The following is a 20,269-nucleotide window of genomic DNA, read 5'->3' on the forward strand; positions in this document are numbered from 1 at the left end:
AGCCCTGGGAAGCCTGCTCCAGGAAACCTCCCTTTGGGTCCAGGGGACAGAGCAAAGAACAGCCTCAGAGAACGTGCTCTCCACGTGCTCCAGGGCTCGGGGACACCAGGAAGGCTACCACGAAAGGCTCCTGCGAGAGGCGTTCCATCTTACTTCCTCCCACAACAAGTGAGTTAGAAGCATAAGCAACGCACAACAGCAGAAAGAAAAGACCTGGGGGGCAGACAGGCATGGAGACAATGGGCACCACCTGTGGCAAGTCACTTAAGCTAGTTTCTTCACCCACTGCAAGCCCTGCTGTCTGTGTAATGCTCTTCTTCACCCCCGACCAGACGGCTTCCTAGCTTAGCAACAACTCATACCAAAATGACCACACGGGTCTGACTTCAGTGAGCTCGTCATGAACCTGGAAAATGCCTACTAAAAGAATCTGATACAGTCAAGGCACAAGGTGCTCCATTATTCCCATAAGCACTAGTTCACTTAGAGGATTTATCCTGCTTATGTGACATACTCAAGGGCAAGGGCTTGATCTGATTTCCCCCTTCAGCTCCCTAGTTCCTGGAGTATGCACGCGAAGGGTCAGATGACCCACTCCAATTAGAGGGAGTGCTGCTAACCCCTCTCTGGCCTAGTCTGGTCTCATAGTCTTAACCCGGGCTTCGAAACCCTGCTGAGAATTTGCATTTCTAACAAGTTCCCAGGAAGTTATACATAAGAATCACCTGGGGATCCTGTCAAAATGTGGATGCCGATGTGTATATCTGGGGTAGAAATGCAAATTCTCATCAGGGAACTTGTCAGAAATGCAAATTCTCAGCAGGGGTTCAAACCTAACAGAACCAGTTCAAAGCCCTGGTCTTAACACACCCTGGTCATAAAACACACCCCAGAATATTATCTTACTTGGGATAAGAAAATCAACCAGCAACAACTCATATATCTATTTTGAAGGTCTCATGTTAAAGAAAGTAGAGACTGTCAGAATTTGCTTCTAAAGGCAGCCGTCAAATCACTGGGGAGCAAAGAAACCACCCGGAGTCCCACCTAGAAAGCTCAAATACTGCCCAGCAATGGAAGGTCTGACATGGGCTCCCCCCTCAGTAGAAACGGACGGGCAGAGGCTACCACCGATGCAATGGACGCCATGTCTCGTTAGATTTGTTCTAACTTTTGAGATTTTTATGAACATATTTTTAACTTTTTAAATAATCTATTCCCCACTCCCCCAAAAAAGTTATTCAGCAGGTTAGGCAGAGGCAAAGACAAGACGTGCAGATTTAACTTCTCCGAGAATATTCATCGTCCAGAAACTAAAGTGTCGGCACCTGTGTGACTTAACAAGGCAGTTTCCTTCCGAGAGGAGCCTGACCAAGAAAACAGTCTGGTGGTCAGGAAGGCTAAAAGAGAAACGCTGTAACTAGGGCAGTTTAGAAACTGCAGGCGCAACCTGCACCTTTAGAGTCAGGATTAAGGACAGCCAAACATCCTCATGGTCCAAGGCCACACAAAACAGATGAACAAACGGCTACACTGCCCATAGCCGAAGCTCACGGACAGGGAAAGGTGAAAATGCACACAGCGACAGTCACCACGACGAAGACCTCCAACATCCCACAGCCGCTCGGCCGATGCTTAGTCTCAAGCCTGTCCAACTTGACTCCCTAAAGATTCTCAGGAAGCCTCTGTCTAGAAACTTAGGCTTTCTATAAAAACTGTAGTACTATTTTTTAAATAAAACCTGATTTTACTAAGCCAAATTAGGGTGAACTGTGAGCACTCTTCAGAATCATTCATAATTATTTTACAGTTGGGAAGTGTGCACGCACCCTCTTTGTAAGGATATCTGTTCTGAGCTCGTCGTGGCTTTAAGGACAGAGACGGGCGTGGAGCAGGCCTACAGTCAAGCGCTCCAGCAGCCGAGCAGAGCAGCACAGCTCCTCCTAAGTGTCTTGGCACCGTGTCCAGGCACGGTCGGCTCTCTGCTGGGGGCGGCTTTCTTGGCTGTGAAGGCAGAGCATGCCCTCTGTCACTCACGGGGAGCAGTTCTGCCCAACTGTCTCTTCTCGACAACTTTACCATCAATCTCTTTATTAACAGCTCCACTGCAGTCAGAAAACGCAAACAAGGACCAAGTCTCATGCCAGATTTCTGGAAATCACAGAGCACCCGGCACCACGCAGTGTGAAAGTTTGTAAGGAGGGTGTCATGCCAAGAGAGAGACAGCATCCACAAGGAACAAGCACAAAGTTGGGACATTCTGCATTATTATATTAAAACGCACATATCTACTTTCTGATGCCCCAACTCTTAGACGAACCCAAATACCCACATACACAGCTATGTGTGTGAGTTGAGGGGCACGGCAAGGGCACACTCCACAGAAAGTCTTATTAGAGCAAAACTAGTTTATACTAAAGAAGTGTTAACTACTTTAGAACTACATGGCACCAGAGAAATCCCACCAGACTGAGATAAATGTCTGCAATGAGCTCTAACAAACCCATAAAAGTGAAATTTTTAAATTACACATTTTCAGCATGAGATTTGTTGGATTAAAAAAAACACCTTAAAAACTAATAAAACAAAATGTTTCTAAAAGGCTTGCAAAGAGACTTAGATATAAAAAATATCAGGTTGTAGTCACATAACTGCGACCAATATGAAACAAAAAACCTCCAGGTCAAGTAAAAACTAAGTGTGCTGTCTGGACAGCTCCAAATCACTGGGATGCACGGTGCTCAGATCAGGTGGTGCTTTTTCATTTAACTGTTTATTACATCACAATCAGCCCAAGACTAAAACCTACTATAGGTCACCATTTACCCTTAATAGTTTTCATTTAGTCTGTTTCATATTTCCATCTATCGATAACTGTTCGGAAATCACACTGGACAAAAGGAACATTATTCTGTGACTACAGGGAAAGCTTTTTTTAATATATATAAAATAACGTTTTAAGGACTCAGGCGCTATTGTTTCCAGACCCTCACTGTTCATTTCAAAATATAAAACAAAACCACCACCCCCTCGGGCTTTCTGTGGTCAATTCCAGGACCAAATGCGGAGAGATGCGGCGGGGGTCGAAGAAATCCATTCTCACCACTAAAACCAAATAAAGAAGAGCAACACACACACATTCTAAGCAGAATGACACAAAGGGAACTATTTTTGATTAGGACATTATTCTGTATCTTAGAAACAGCAAAGCAAGAAATATAATGCTTTGATTAAAACATAAAAGCCCGTTCTGAATGCCCGTCCTGAATGCCCGTCTACTTCCCGTCCCGCCAGCAGAACGTAAAGATACCCAAACCATAAGGAAAGGGACTGCACTGTCTTATTTACCTGACAGTGTGAATATTTTAAAAGTTAACATTTTAAACAGTAGATATTTAAACTCTACAAACTCTAAAAAATACTGTGCCCTTTATAATGTTTAGTGAGCTAAAAGTGTAAAGCATTTTAAAGGTAAGTGGAGGAAAAAACCACAATAATTACAATCACAACCTTCCATACAAACGTGGAGACTTCTGAAATCGTGAACTTAAGCACAGGCTTAATTCCACCCTCTCAAGGAAAGGCTTGTAAACTGGGAGGGAATGAGAAAAGCAATATTTTACTTAAAATTCCATCCCTTTCAACAAAATATACGTGTGGTTTGATCCAGTGCAATGACGCACTGTGACAAAAGCACGTCTCTGAGGAAGAAAAGCAGACGTTGAAATGACTTTCCAAGCACATGAGATCACTTCTAGAATGAAGCACAATCACTTCCGAAATACGTGGTTCAGAAATATTGTTGCCATCTTTCTTATCTGGTGCCAGGAAAGCTGCATCGAATGTCAGAAGAATGTTAAAGCTGATAATTACAAAGGAGGCACACACTGATTCTACAAACATGAGAGACAGATATTACCCAGAACTGAACAGACCACTTGTGTCTATGGGACTGAAGGTCGTGTTTATTACAGAATATGCTCAGTATTTCAGTGAGCAAGGTCTGAGTTAAGACAGCGTCCGCGTGCGATTCTGACTTGGAGAAATGCTAACAGAAGAGGAATAAATACTGTGGAGGAGAATTAAAAAAAAAAGGGGCAACACATACAAATCAGGCTAAAAAGCAACTAATTTTCCCTGTACTATTCATTTTTATTAGGGTTAAATTAGGCAAAAGTATATTTCAAGGACTGTTCAATGCCTTTCTAAGTAAACAGTTTGTCTTTTCGTTTAAATGCATTTTAGTGCACTAACAGTTAAGATTTCCAGGACTCGGTCTACAAGTTTGTGTGCATTAATGATTTATCCTTTCATTATCAACTACTACTTGGAGCTGCTGATCATTTATTGCCACCTTGAGTGCAGCCAGAATTAATACTACACAGAGCTCTAAAACATTTTTTCTGCGTGGAGAAAAAAACAGAGGTGTTAATTAGAAAAATACAAACTTTATTCCAGAATACATGCAGAGCCACAAAACATACAACTTTCAATTACCATTTTACTAATTCAGCAAGACGCAGGAAATGCCAAAGGGCCTTCTGGGGGGTGAGACGCGACAGTGTGATACCCAGCCCGTTAGCTGAGTGTCTTATCAAGGTAGAGAGGGGGCCTCAAGTTCGACTCTCTACAGGCTAGCATGGAGTCCAGAGTCATTTTTACAGTATTTCCCCATTTACGTACGATCCTCCAAAAGTTCAATCTTAGCTGAATGAAAGGCCACACTGTGGTCCTCTATTTTTACATACAGTAAAGGTCTGACAACTGGAAATTTCAGAAGCTGCATGCCTCTTCCAACAGCAGCTTTCACCTCCACTCAAACCCTCAAGAATGTGCCTTCACACACACCTAACAGCAGCTGATTCCTAACTCGTGAGTTAGGTGTGCAATGCTGAGCTTTTGGGGGTTGTACAAGGAGAAAAACAGTATCTGATTAGGGTTTAATATGAAACCCAGGATCCTGGCTGGTTCTGGTCTATAATCCTAATTCACTGAAAAGCAGTTGCCACCTGCTGACATTCCAGAGAAAGCGCAACGGCTTTGTAAACCAGCAGCTGTGAACAGGACTCATCCTGTCGCATGCACGGAACAAACACTTCAGAGGATGGAACAGTTCAAGGTGAATTAACCACATTCATGTTCCCCTTCCTAAAGATCAGTTAAATGAAAATAAATACCTCATTGTTATGTGACCTATGACTATTAGGCTGCTGCTAAGGGCATAAGTTAACCAGAAACAAACCTTTTCTAAATGTAACTGAAGTCAATTCTGTAACAAGTCTTCACTTAGTGCCATACTATAAATGTATAAGAAGAACCAATCAGATCACTGAAAAAACAAGAAATAGTCAATCAAAAAAAATCAGTCAACTGTGGGATTGTGCTTTTTTTTTTTTTTATTGTGTTTTCAATGGAGAAATACATCATCTGTTTACAAAATAGCTCTTGAAAAATACAAGGAGTACAGATACTATAAAACAAAGCAAACTCCAGTCATGAGACACTACGTACATCATGCGAAAGCAACAGTCTGATCTCCAGGTTATGAAAACGAGAATTAAAAAGTCACTACACAGAAAAATTCCAAGTTTCCAGCTTGGCAAAACTTGGGTGCAGTTACATGAAACGTTTAATAAACTGAATTTCTTTTCCCCAATGTGTAAACAAAATGACAAGACTAAATCTGTGCCTGGCAATTTCAATCTAACTCTGAAGCTACACAAAAAACACAGACACCTTGTACACTTCACCTGTCAGTGTGACCATCTCCGTTCTTAGGTGCTGGAAGGGGGACAAGGTGACTGTGCAGAGCAAAGATGTGGAAGGAGAAACATTGTATACGAGACATGGTAAAGTAATGGTGGAAAGCAAGCCTCAATTAATGCAGAGCCTAAGTGGCGGAAGACTACACTCCAACTTTGGGAAATTAATTTAGAAGGACAGGAAAGAGTTTTAAGTCATTGCAGTTTTACATGAAAAACGCACGTGTGATAGAATGGAGCACAGTGCAGGATTCGGAAAATGTGTCATCAGGAGAACTGTTAACGTTTGCTTTGTCCAGATCAGGAAAGAGGTGATCACGCCCGGCATCCTCATACTTCCTACAGAGGGAACTTCTGCTGCTTAATTAGGAGGGGGGATTTTTGGGTTTTTTTTTTTGTTGTTGTTGTTCTGTTTTTTGTCTTTAAAGAAAAGAGCTCCTAATTTTTTGATAGAATAAAACAAAAAGGAGTAGAGAGCTGACTAGATGTCAAGTGCTTGCTAGAAAGGATTTTAAAATTTTTCTACACGTAAAATTTACTGACATTTTGGTAAGCCATTTAAAAATCAGGTTAAAATTCTTGGAGAAAATGCCTTTTTGTCCACATGTCTAAAACTGAAAACCAACTTCCCTACAGACAGGAGTTCTGTGGAGTGTGCAAAATCTCTCCTGTTCGGAAATCAAATGGCCATCCAAGACAGACAGCATGTGTCCCAGGCACTGCTTTTAGTCACCCTCAAGTTTCAGCCATGGGACCAAAATTTAGTGTTCTGTGCCATGTGGCCACAGGGTCAGTGTCCTCATATCATGGCTTAAGAAAATACTGGCATTTTGTTTTTTTATGAATAAGTCCTACCTTGTGCATACATGCCAAAAAAAGGGGGGGGGGCTTTTTTTGTTTAAAAGACAATGGATTAAAGGCAAAAGAATACGGAGCTTTGATAGGCTCAAAAAAAAATATCTGCTGTTTGATCGCTGATTTGTATGCACTATAAAACAATTCTACAAATAAAACCAATATATCATTTCTTAATCATGACCCCATCAAAACCGAGCTATTTCCTAATTATTCCTTCAGTGTCAATGTGTCCCCCCGAGTTGACATTTCATTTTTAAGGGTTACAGCTACTTACAGGGACGGAACTAGAGGTACGCTCACCCCTTCTCGCGAGTGTGACACTACACCGTGCACCATGTACCCAATTTGAAGACTAATGGTAAAGAAAATTCGTCAGGAAAAAAATGAAAATCCATCAAGCTGAAAATCTAAAATTAGTTCTACTTTCTAATAAAAAATACATAAAAGTGCATCATCAGAATAAGGAATCTTATGCCAGTTTGTATTGCAAATTTTCCAAACAATGCATCAAACATAAACCCGATCCAGATGTCAATTACGGATACAAATGTAACTTGAGGTTTCTTTTATTTTTCCTTTTTTTTTTTTTTTTGTTTCTTTGTTTTTTAAAGGCAGTAATCTTTTGAAATAGTTAATGCAACTGTTGCTAACACATTAATAATAGTACTCCTGGCTTCACATACTAACCTGGACGTCCGATCAAGTGCTGTTAGCCCAGTAAGGAAGGTCACCACAAACACCTACGTCCATTCCCCGTCCCGTCGAGTCTTGTACCCTCCATTCTCCTTTTTTAGCATTTGAAGACAACAGGTTGAGTTGGCAGATATTGTTTATGGACCCTGAGGTTGTTTTTACCGATTCAATCTCAGTTTTATTGAATTCTTGATAACAGGAATAGGATTTGCAGGGAGAGCAGGGATATCAGAAAGGTCTGTACTGGATGTTTTCTGAGGACGAAAGTAAAGAACACAGTATCATTCAAAGCACTGTAATTCCACAAGGAGATTTACTTTCTACTGCTTTATTTCCTAAGAAATGGGTGGGATCTTACCATAGAAGAGAAGTATTAAAATGTAAATAAAAATACACTAAAATGCTGTCAGGTTGGAAATGAACATGCCTATTACTATCTAATTATTTGTTCTATGCTTTTAAAATTTTTTCAAATAATTATTAACTATTACATATATGTACGTATACATATATAAACTCCCAAGTAATAGCAAATATAGTGTTTAAAAACAGGCTTCTCTCAGAATCACCTACCAAATAATTATCAAGTTAACGTCAAAGTATATTTATTCAGTATAACTCCGGATCACAGCTTCAACATTAACTGGTATTGGAGCACCCCCATGTGGGAGAATACTTCAAGTTCACCTCATACACAAGAGCAGTAGTTGCACGTAATTTTCTGACACTGCAAATTATAAAATGTAATCGACACAACTCAGTGATATCGTCCTAAATCTGGGGAAAGTTTTATTATATTAAAAAACAGATTAAATCATTCTACTGCCTTCTTTAACATTCAAAACTATAGAGATAACTTTTTTGAATGTTTTATTACAGAAAACTTCAAACATACGCAAAAGGAGAGAACACCGCATAAGGAATCCCCATGTACTCATTACCCAGCTTCATCAACTGTCAAAGCAAAGCCAATCCACCATTCCCTCACTTTCACTCTCCGGATTATTCTGAAGCAATCCTGGAGATCCTATCATTTCATCCGTAAATCTTTCGGGATTTATCTCAAAACAACAAGGATTCTCCGTTAGACACAACCACAATATCACTATCACCTTCGCAGAAATAAGTCTTTCCTCAACATCACTAAACACAGAAATGCATTTTACTTTAAAAAGTCAACATAATCTTTTTATAATTGGGTGATTTTTCTCTCCGTGATTCTAGGAATCCGTTCATTAAAAAGAAATTTCTACTCACTCATGAAAATATCTAAAGGCAAGCACCCGTGGGTACTAATCACTACGGGGATGAGCTCAGGAAGATCAAACTATGGGAACAGCTCCCTAGAGGGCGACATGGTGAACCAGAAGACATGCACCCACAATCACAAGACGGCTGAAGCGTGTAGACCAGGGTGTCCATGTATCAAGCACAACACTTGCTAATGTTACTTCAGTTAACCCCCGGCAAAATTTTATTAAATAAAGGTTGGTGAAATAAAAGACACTGCGGACACTAGAGTATTTAATGTCTTCAGCCAGCAAAAGCACATTTTAAACTTATCACATTCGAGCAAGTCTGTGAAGCACGCGGCCGAGAAAGGGCGTCGCGGTGCCGCCACAGCAACGTCACCAGGCCGCAGCTGTTATCTAGGGTAGCCAGGGCAACAGCTACTCAGATTCAATATTCACTCTGTGTCGGAGTTTGACCTAGACTTTAGGGTCTGCTCAATCTGAAAGGATTCAAGAAGTAAACATAAATTACTTCACCAACAAAAAGAAGGTTCACAAATCAATGCAAAGACTCCAGGTACCTACTGTATGCAAGGGCCTGTCACAAGGAGAACTTCAGGACAAATGAAAAATAATTTCCAAAAACTATGGGTTACACTAAATAACTGAAAATCACCGGTGAAAACTGAGGCAGAAACAAATGTTCAAAATAAAAGATGGTGTTAATCTTGCAAAAAATCTGCGACTGTTTTTAGCTCTCTCGTAGTTGAAACGATACTCTGTAGCTTTTAAATGAAACCTCTATACGAACAATGTGCATTTAACTACTGAGAATTTAAATAATTTGCAACATTAAATGATAATGTAATGGGATCCGTAAGCATCTAGACAGCACACAAGTAAAGCCTCATCCAATCCAATGCCCTGCCTTTAAACTACAATGAATACATTCACAGGCCAGCAATAAACAATTCTTTCATGAAGATCATGGGAATTCATCAGACCACATGAATCTTCAGAACGTTTACAGCTCCCCTTGCTCCGCGCGCTCAGTACCTGCGAGGCCACCAGACAAGCCGCCGTCTGCATCGTTTCCGGCTGCGCTGTGCTTGTCTCTGCGTCCATTTGTTCCTGGGAGACAAAGAGGGTGGGAAAAGAGACTTGAAGAATAAAAGAACATAACTGGGTTTGGTGGCTAAAAAGAAGACAAATTGGAAGGTGGGGGATCAAGAGAAAGCCGTGACTACATTCCAAAATCAGCCACTTGGCCTTTCTGTAGGTTATTCCACTGTTTCAGATGTTCCTCAATTTTTATTTGCCTACTTCGAGCTTATAAGGTACGGTCAAAATATCTCCTGCCTTTCCAACTGGCTCCAACTTGGACATTTTCAACTAACAATAATTAAGACACACACAGGCACGATATAAAATGGTGCCCAGACAACAATTAACAGAATATAAACTCAAGAAAAAACCTCTCTGTTATAAGAAAACAGCAAAATTCAATAATAATTTCATTATTAAATGAAATTACCCAGAAGCACAAAAATTGTGCCATGCCTTTAATTAAAAGTAGAAAAGGTTTCTAAACACGTCTCCCTGCATATGCTCTGTCCCCGCGCCATAAGCAGAGTGCTGATGCTACTCCAATAGTCCTGGGCAAATGCGGAGTGAGCCGTGTCACTCCACTGCCCTGCAGTCTTCACAGCAGCGTACAAAAGCCAGTAGTACATTAAAACACATACACGCGAACACCTAAAAACTTTGACTTTTATAATGCAACATATATAAGAGCAAAACAATGAAATATCAACATTCCCCTATGCAGTAGAAAAGGGTAAATAATAACAATGCCCCGCACACTCTGGGAAGGCGTACGGAGTGGGCACTGAGGAGCGGGCATGGAGGAGTCGGCACAGGAGAAGGGCAGCCTTTCTGGAGGACAACCTGGCAATATATACAAGAGTTCTAACAGGAAGCACACTACCGGCCTCGGTAACTCCTCCTTCATTAATCTACCCTCAGGAAACAAGCGCACCACAGCTGTTCAGCTACAGTCGATACTAGAGCAGAAAAGGGCAACTTTCTTTTCTAATGGAAACAACTGCTAATAACAGGAAATTGGCCAGATAAAATACGGTAGCAGCTTGAAAATGATATTCTATGTAGCCATTAATAGTAATTTTGTAGATTACATAATGATAGAAACTTTCTTCTTGGTTTACAAAGTGAGTAAAGACTACAAGGCACTAGTGGTATGTGTGTGACACGTGGGTACATACAAAATCTAGAAAGACAGACACAAAAAAACAAACAAAAAAAAGCAAGATCTATCCATCACGGGAATCTGGATAATGTGAGGGAAGGGGAAGACTTTGGCGCTTCTACAACAAACAAAGAGGAAATATGTTAACGCCTTCATCGTGATTTCAATTTCCAAAAAACCGAAGTTTTGCCTTTTAGTTTGGCCAAAACAAATCTCTTCCACCACATCTGCCTCACGCAAGCCCATGTGCCTTAACGCTAGCCAAAACCTTCTGCCAAAACCTGGTTCTCTGATCCCACCATGCTCTTTCCTCAATAGTGAGGGGTCCTTCTGAGTTGCCTTGGACTGCCTAAAGTTCTGTGCGTCCTTCAGGGCCACTTCAAAGGCTGATCCCTCCTTCTACGAAGCTCTTCTATTACTGCAGTCACAAGTGACACCTTCCTCTTGCCCCTCGACACCCAGGCCTCAATTACTGTGAATTTTCTTTGATAATGTAATTAATTACATCAACGTCTTACCTTCTCTACTTAATTATAAACTCCTTTAAAGGTACGGAACATGCCTCAATCACCACTATATTCGCTTCAGGATCCACTAGCGTCTAGTGGGACCTCACACATTTAAGGAACTCCATCTCAGCATAATGAATACACATGAGAACAATACTAACAACAATCCAGAACCTACACGACAGAATACAATACCACATTCTAGAGACACTTCTGTCACATTTTCTGTGCTCTTAACGGTGTGCATATTCCAAAGGCTAGATCAGTATACCTTCGTTTCTGTTTTATCATGTCCACTCAAAGCAAGACAGTTAGCCTCTTCACTTGTTTCATCCTGTTTTTTAAAAAAAAAAAAGCTTTATTCTCTAAAATGAAAAATTTAGATTATTGCCAATCAATGCTTTACTTTATAAAACTTTTTAAAACTATAAAACTACAGTTATACCTGTAAGATTAAGCATGGCCTTAAAATAGATTACAGATCCCCTAAAAACAAATTTTTCTTTTTTAAAATTAACAAATTTAATCTGGCTCCAGCATCTACTAAAATTAAAAGGAACATGGGGAAAACCATTCCTGTAGATCATCACCACCTAAGGTACATTCCCCAAACCACTACATTCATAAGAAAAAGCTCCCTGATCAAACAAGTCTAGGAGCTCTGCATCCGATCATCCCGCCCCTGAAGAGTCAGTCACACACACTCACACTCACACACACGCGCACACACACACACAGAGCACATTAGCGCACGTGCGTGCACACACACACACTCCGTTAGCACATTAATGGTTCTGAAAAGTTCCATAAAGGAGACCTTCAAATTCTCTAAACGTAATTAGCCACAGAACCCCTTTCTGAGTAAGACCTAGTAACATCCTGAAGAAATGCCCTCCCTGGGTCTTAATTTTTTAATTTATTCTAATTCTGTTCCAAACAAACAACTCATTTTTGGCAAGGAGGAAAAGGGAATGCCAAAAACAGCTGAACTGCACCACTCCTGGAGGGACTTCTAATTAACATGACTCTCTTAAGAAAAACAACTTTTGTGCATTATTTTCTCTGCTTTATTTACCAAGCAGAACTAAAATTAAAATCTGAATGCGGCTTCTAGAAAAAAATAGAAACCACAGGGTAACCTACGTATCAGAAGAGATTTAACAGCAATACCAACTCATTCCAGTAAGGACCTTATCTGTATCCTGCAAACATACCAACTGTTAAAAATAATAATTATTTAAGTCACAACTGGGAAAATCTGAATACTGACTGGATGTGCGACACTATGAATTACTGCTAATATCGATGTGATAAATACACTGTATGTTTTTTAATAGCTCGTATTTTCTAGATACACCCCAGAATATTTGTGGTTGAAATGATACATTTCTGGTATTTGCTCCAAAACCACAGGAGAAGGTGGGGCTAGAGAAGACAGGCTGGACGTGAGTTAACTGCGGCAGCTGGGCGGTGCAAGCATGGCAGGTCACTACACAATTCCACTTTCCTGCACATGTGAATTTTTCCCTAAGTGTGTGTGTGTGCGCGCGCGCGTGTGTGTATAACTTCATTTTGCCATATAACCCAGGTGGTACGGCAAACTTTTTTCTTACTTTTTAGATTACCATTTGTGTGTGTTTGAAAAACATGAGCATATGATGAACACGAAGCAGAAAGAAACTACAAACTATCCAAACCTGCTTACCTGTATCCACGTTAATGGATTATTGACTGAGTGGGACGAGTCTGTTTCTCTAATTTGCTAGATCGCTAATATCAAGTCCTGGTTAACAGAGACTATTTTAAAAGTCCCAGTTTAGGAGGGGTTTAAAACAAGGACAGTTATACTGTAACTCACTTCTTCAACTTTGGCACCATGAGAATGAGGCTGGAATTCTGACCTTGACTCTGACTTCAGCTAGCTTTATAACTGCAAAAAGCCACTGAACCTCAAGTTCCTCTTCTGTAAAATGAGGAGCTTAGCAGCCTATGGGATAACCTAAGATCTAGTGTTAAAAGTCGATCTTAAGATTCTGTTTTTGTTAAACAACTCCAGGGAGATGCCATAAGCAAAATGCAGACCATCGGAGGACACACAGAACAACAACAAATCTGCAAGGGGAAAAAAAAGGGAAGAGGGAAACCTTCATTAAATGTGACTTAAAGACCTAAGAGACATCAAACAACACAACACAGAAACCTTATTTAGTTCCAGATTTGAACAAATAAACTGTTACAAAATTAATGAGATGATCAGGAACATTTGAGCACTGACTGGACATATACTACTATTAATGAATCAGTAATTTTTTAATACTATTAATGAATCAGTAACTTTTTAAGTGGGCTAATTTTATTTTGCTCATGTCTTCTCTTTTTTTTTAACCATCGCCATGGAGTGCTTGGCATCCATTCATTCATTCATTCATTCTCATCAGTATTTCTGGAGCATCCACCCTCAGGCTGCGGGCACAGGGGAGGCCAAACAGCCAAGCTCCCTGACCTCAGGGAACCCACACTCCAACGAGGGAGGCAGACAGAGACAAGAACACGACAACCAAAGAGAACCACTTCACGCAGTCAAACCAGCTGCTAAGGGAACCAAGTTATAACTTCTCTTTTAGATATGTGATTGTAAAAATACTAATGAAATGATGTCTGGATTTTGCTTCTAAATACTCCAAGGGCAGATGGGAACAGAATAGGCTGAAAGAAGTAAGGGTATAGGATTGGATGAGCGTTCCTCATTACTGAAGTTGCGGTATGGGTACACAGGGTCATTAAATGATTCTGTTTCTGTTGCATATATTTTAAAATTTCTACGCTAAGTTTAAAAAAATCCTGTATTCCTATTGCCTCTCTAAACCAGGAAGAAACACAGTGCTCTTCTACCCGGGTAAACGAAAAGGCCGTCACAAAGCTGACGCTGGCACAGTGTACCGAGTCACAGCTCCCAGGGACACACCTGTGACAGTACGGAAACCAAAGCATGAGAGTCTATGGAGTTAGCGTACATATCCTTCACTGAGGTAGAAGAAATGTGAGTTCTGAAATGCTCTGGCAACAGCAGACACAAATGTGGAACGGCACCAACACCAGGACGTTCTCAGGCGGCTGCATAACACGATCAATCACATGGCAGCAAGGGCTTTTAATAATCAGATTCCCAAGTTTAACTTCTGGAGCGTCTCGGATTCAGTCTCCCAGGAGCCCTGAAGAAGTAACTGTGATGTACAAGCAAAGTGGAGAACCACTGCCTGAGAGATATCTCTCTCTCTCTCTCTCACACACACACACACACACAAGCTTCCAGAACACATCTTGTAAGATATGCAATACTATACCCATTTTTCATTCTCATTTAGAATAAGTGACAAAATTAATCAAAATATTCATCTTTAGTTAACAGTGGCTATTTCCAAAAAATTAGAAGCAAAAGGCCTCAAAATAAACTAAGAAATAGAACCCGTATAAATTGCAGACAGATTAAAACACACCAGACTCCATGAGAAGCCTACAGACTTCCCCTCTTCTACAGCAACACTGGTTTAACAAGTTCCTAAATAACAAATTCAGTCAAAAATCACAATGAAATAGATGATCCCTTTGGAGTGTCATCTCTGGGGCCACAAAAACCACCAGAGAGCAACTCTAGGGAGCAAGGAGATGGGTGACAAGACTACTTCTATTTTCAGACTCCCACCAAAAGGTACTTTGGATGGTTTTCCTAATGGCTGGAGACAGTGACGAGGCAAACCAGCTACAGTAAGAAGGCAAAGTACTGCCAGAGACTCTCCTGAAGAATTGGGGCAAACCATCACTCAAGGTCCCAAACAAATCTGACCTTGTTCAGTGCTTCCGTAAGCATTCCCTGAGATCCTACAGTGCTCAGCGACACTATAAGACAAGTGCAATGTGCCAACTCCCGGACCCCATCTGGAACACAGGTGTTAGGGACTTTTGTCCAAAGGGGCAATCAAACAATCAGCAAACATTCTTGAGAAAATAATCAACTAAGATGCTAAACTGTGTTAGCCTATACATGCTATAGGAGCCCCGGTGGCACAGTGGTTAAAGCGCTTGGCTGCTAACAAAAGGTGGATGGTTTGAACGCACCAGCCGGTCCTTGGAAGAAAGACGCATCAGTCCGCCTCTGTAAAGATTATAGCCTCGGAAATCCTATGAGGCAGTTCTACTCTGTCCTCTAGGGTTGTTATGAGTCAGAACCGACTCAACAGCTGGGGGTGACGCATGTGACAGGAGTTTAAACGAGAGGCACCAGCTCTGTGGAAGGGCAGCTACTGAGAGGAGAAGGAAAGGTGGACAAAAAGGACAGAAAAGAAACTACGGCACTAAAGCACTACAGATACACCTGAAATCATCTTCTCCCAGATCTGAAAACGGGCGAAGCTGGTACTCCCGCGGCTACCTACTGTACTGCACGCACCTCTTCTGTTTTGGTTTTCTTGGGACTCTCTTCTTTATGAGGGGAGGATGTCCTCTTCACGCCTACTACAGCATTAGGTATTTTTGTTGCTGCATTTCCTGAAGGTCTAGGTGGCTGGTTTACCAGACGTGTTGAAGAAACGACTCTGGAGACCGTAGGCTTTGGTGGTGGAGAAATGGCTGGCTGTGCGGCAGTCTGAGGAATGCTTTCACTCGATGTACCTAAGGAAACAGTGTACGAGTTCATGACAACTAAATCATTCAACAAGTAAGGCTTTATTTTACTCCTCTGAAGTTGATTTCATGGATCACTTTACATGCGATTAATAAACTAGCATTAAAAAAAATTAAGTTTAACCTACTTGATCAACCAATAACGCTATTATTTCACAATGAAGGCTAAGCCCAAACCCAACGTAAGCACTCCCCAATCCGTCACCCCGGTGCTCACCCCCTGAGCTTTCACTGGAATTGACTTGTGGCACGGGAACTTCAGGAGCCTGGGTGTTGGTCACAGATGCTGCTGTCACAGCTGGAGCAGGACTGTTTCTGCTAAAAATAATGAAGGAAAAAGCAAGTATAAAATAAAAGTCAAGGACAGAATTTAATACATGCAGAAGTTATTTCTAAAGTAAATGATTCTTTAGTTCGACTTCCAATACATATACTTCGGACACTGACAGCAAAACATAACCAATGATGAAGAGCACCCAAGCACTGTCAAGCAGCGCTGCCCGACAGAACTCGTCATGACGACACAAAGGTTCTGTGTCTGCACTATCCCCAACGGTAGCCACTGTGCACGCGAAATACGGCCAGTGAGGAACCGAGTATTTAGTTTGACTCAATATTACTTAAATTTAAATCTCCACACGTGGCTATGACTACCGTAACGGACAGCCCGGTGCTACAGGATTTGTTTCTAACTAATTCTGGGTATTGGACTTAACTGAATTTTAGGTATAAGAAAATCCTACAGAAAGCTATGAAGACGAAAATGATCTGAGAAACAGAAAATAAATTTCTTCCTACAAAGTCCAAGAGTTGCTGAAACTCTCCAAGCTCAATGGCCCAGGTAATGAACAGAGGTTCTCAAATGACAAGGGGATATTGCAATATTTTGCTTCAAAAATAAATTATTTTAAACCTTCTTTGTTGCTGTTGTGTGCTGATAAGTAGATTCCAACTCACAGTGACCCCCTGTGAAAACGAAACCGCCCCATAGGGACCACCGGGCTCCGAAGCTGTAGTGTTTATGGGAGCAGATCGTCAGGCCTTTTCTCCTGCGTGGAACCGCTGGGGGTTCCAACCACGGACACTTCCATTAGCAGTCGAGCACTTAACACCTCTGCACCACCAGGGCTCCTCCCCTCAAAAGTCCAGCTCTCTCCTCTCTCCGCCTCCTTTCACATGCAAGTCTCAGCAGATAACCTCGTTTCCTATCTCACAAATAACCTGAGCCACCACGCAGGAGTCATCCCAAATTCTAACCATAAAATAAAAGACACACACACACATCTATCCTTATCCCCGCTTCCCTCCTATTACAATGAACTATGTCTCTCTCTCACCATCACCTCTCAAAGTCCAATCCCTCCTTCCATCTTCTGGATCCCACTCGCTCTCACCCCCCGCCACCCCCCCCCCGGAAACTCACTTTCAATCCTCCCCCCTCTACTTGTCAACCTCTTCAACTTTTCTATCTCAAATAAATCCTACCGTTTAGCATTTAAATCATCTCAAGCTTTGATTATCTTCCAAAATAAAAGCAGACAGTCCTCCATGGTCACCCTCTCCCTCCAGCTAGAGCTCTATCTGCCACTGGTGAAAATGCCAGCCACACTGGATGACTTGGATTTTTTGGTCCTAACCCAGTCAGCTTACTAAAGGCATGGAGTGTACCACTCTATGCAGGTAAATGAAGTTAGAACAGGGATACCACTCAGGGAGAGCACCAAGATGGAACAAGGGCTGAGGAGAGGGCCCTCAAGGGCACAAAAATTTGATAATTAAACAGAAAACGAGAGCTGGCCAGATCCGACAGATGCAGGAGAAAACCCGCTGCGGACAGAGCTAGCAAAGGGCTTAGGACATAATAAATACTCAGTATTTGTTGAGCAAACATACAGCCATAAACTTAAAACCTGGCAGTCTTCTTTACAGAACTTATTTAATGACACTTAAAGAAACTGAGACTAACTGTGAAATTACCTGGTGCACTGACCTTCCAGACCAGCCGTCAGTCGCCTGCACCACTGTACCGCCAGGGAGCCTTGCTTAGTGTGCACATAATTTATACACACGCACAAACTCACAAGTACACAACAGCTTTTACAAATCCCAAAACTCTGACTAAAATGTTAGCATCTTCACTCGAAAAACAAAAATCAAATCTACCCATTAATAGTAAAAATCTTGAAGTTTACACTCTTCAAACCGGGAATCGTTATAAAACGAAGAAGATTCAGAGATCACGTTCACTCTAAAGTCTTCACCCTACGCATCAGTAACCTACAAACACATCACGCGTACAAAGCTGAAGATGAAGAGAAGTGAACCCAGCGCTCCACCAGGTGTGTTCTATTGCATACTCGTCCAGAGAACCGTCCCCACCCCACGACTCTGATGTTGGTTCTACTTTAACTGATAATCCAATTTTTAAAACATTTAAAAACAAAAAACAGGAATATAAAATGTATTTAGGAAACTGCTTGTTAAGTGTCAACTCACTGATTACGAAGCATATACACCAGTGTAACCACTGCACTTGTTGAAAACATCGTCAAGCCCCCTACACATCTACCCTAACCAGCTCCCTCTGATAATGAAGTAGGACATCTATAAAAAAAGGGAAAAAAAATTCTTGAAAGATACACTAGAAAGATTTATAGACGTTAAACATAAACATGACTTTTTGTGTTCTATTTTCACCACCACAGGCACATATTTCTTTTACAATAAAAAAATCTAAACTGCCTGGAATGTTTTCAAAGAGAATCTTAATTCTCTCACTACAACCAGCCGGTACAGACTGTCACCTTCTTTAAAAGCTCCCTAACATGTTCGCAGATGTGCTCCCCTCCTCCACAGGTACAAGCCGTTCCGGCACAGAGAGGTGATCTTGTACTCCCTTGTCTGTTCTCCTCAGCGCACTGACTGTTTACTGAAGGCAGTCGGTGTCCCCAGACATGAACTCGGAGGGGTTAGGGTGCTAATAACATTCGTTACTATCTGAATCAAGACAGATCAGTTCCAGATCCGGAATCCAGGTATGATACAGTATGACAAAAACAAAAATTGTTTTTTTCCAAAAACTGGAAGTAAAATTGCTGCTAAAGCATTAAAATACGGAATAAAAATAACACTGTAAATGGATTATTTTAACAGCAACAAGAGGATGTATCTAACATGTCTGTTAGCAAGCAGCTGCTCCGTCTCCGCTGTCCTGTCCTTACCCCTGAGAGCTGCCAGAACTGTTCAATGGACTGGTCTTCATAGCACTGGTAGGTGAAGGCACAGACATGCTGTTGTCACTGTCCATAGACAAGTCGAGGCTGCTGTCATTCAGAGCTGTCAATCGGACACCTTCTGTTGAATGCTGTAATCAACAAAATATTTCATCAAATGTATCTTTATTTCACCCAGATATCTGAAACCTGAACACCTTTTACTTAACTGATACATGATTTCTACTAGGAAGTACAAATCAACAAGTCTGTGAGAACTGCAAGTGCCACGCTGGCTGTAAAGGCAAAGATTTGGGAATCACGAACTTGGACTTCTAACAGGGTCTTCAGCCTAACTACAGTTGCAATGTGGGAGGAGAAAGGATTAAGAAATGCTATGCTGAATGTACGCACAGACTGTGAGACAAATCGCAAAGTAAAATGCATTATAATATGAAAACATATGCATCTTGAATCAGGACCATAATTTAATTTCTTTCATACATACATTTATATATACACATATATGAAAGAAAAAAGTTTTAATGATAAACACAACACTAACAATGAATATCTCTGGATAGTTAGATTAGAAGTAATATCGTTTATAGATATTTCTAATTATTATACAACGAACACAAAATTATGTAATTTCAAAATAATTATCATGTAAGTACAATTTAGTACCACTTATTACTATTTTGCAATAAACTGAGCCTCTCAGAAAAGCAAGACACTTCCAGTGCTCTAGCTATAACTTAGGATTTTAACATGGTACATTTAACAGTGTAAATTATCCTATGAAAACAGAAGCAGAAGTAATTTTCTGAAAATTAAACCTACGATCCACATATAAATCCTAATTGTTGGTCTTGCTTAATAGTCAAAGCAGTCAGTAAGCAGGAAAACCAAAACAATGGTTTTATGGGATAGAGCTAATTTCTGTAGTATCTTTTTTGTAAGTTTCATTTTTGCCATCAGAGCTATTACAATATCACACTGATTTTTTCAGTTTCATTTTTTTCAGAATACTTTTAGCCTCAGTGTTCACTGAATT

General features: G+C 40.9%; 1 protein-coding gene across 3 annotated transcripts in view; it reads right to left on the reverse strand.

Moving 5' to 3' along the window:
- Nucleotides 1-5,384: 5,384 nt before the first annotated feature.
- Nucleotides 5,385-20,269, reverse strand: part of PAPOLA (poly(A) polymerase alpha) — a 66,841-nt gene continuing 51,956 nt past the window's right edge. For 2 of the 3 annotated variants that reach the window (XM_004376733.2, XM_023731802.1), the window contains exons 17-22: nucleotides 19,222-19,364; nucleotides 16,218-16,318; nucleotides 15,768-15,988; nucleotides 11,592-11,654; nucleotides 9,602-9,676; nucleotides 5,385-7,567 (exon numbers count right to left, since the gene is read on the reverse strand). In XM_004376733.2, coding sequence (XP_004376790.1) covers nucleotides 7,472-7,567; nucleotides 9,602-9,676; nucleotides 11,592-11,654; nucleotides 15,768-15,988; nucleotides 16,218-16,318; nucleotides 19,222-19,364 — 699 coding nt within the window. In that variant the 3' untranslated portion in view covers nucleotides 5,385-7,471. The remainder of the gene's footprint in view (nucleotides 7,568-9,601; nucleotides 9,677-11,591; nucleotides 11,655-15,767; nucleotides 15,989-16,217; nucleotides 16,319-19,221; nucleotides 19,365-20,269) is intronic. The other variant, XM_023731801.1, reaches the window with a different exon arrangement.

Source organism: Trichechus manatus, unplaced genomic scaffold (genome assembly GCF_000243295.1).
Source record: "Trichechus manatus latirostris isolate Lorelei unplaced genomic scaffold, TriManLat1.0 scaffold00045, whole genome shotgun sequence".
Classification (NCBI taxonomy): Eukaryota; Metazoa; Chordata; class Mammalia; order Sirenia; family Trichechidae; genus Trichechus; species Trichechus manatus.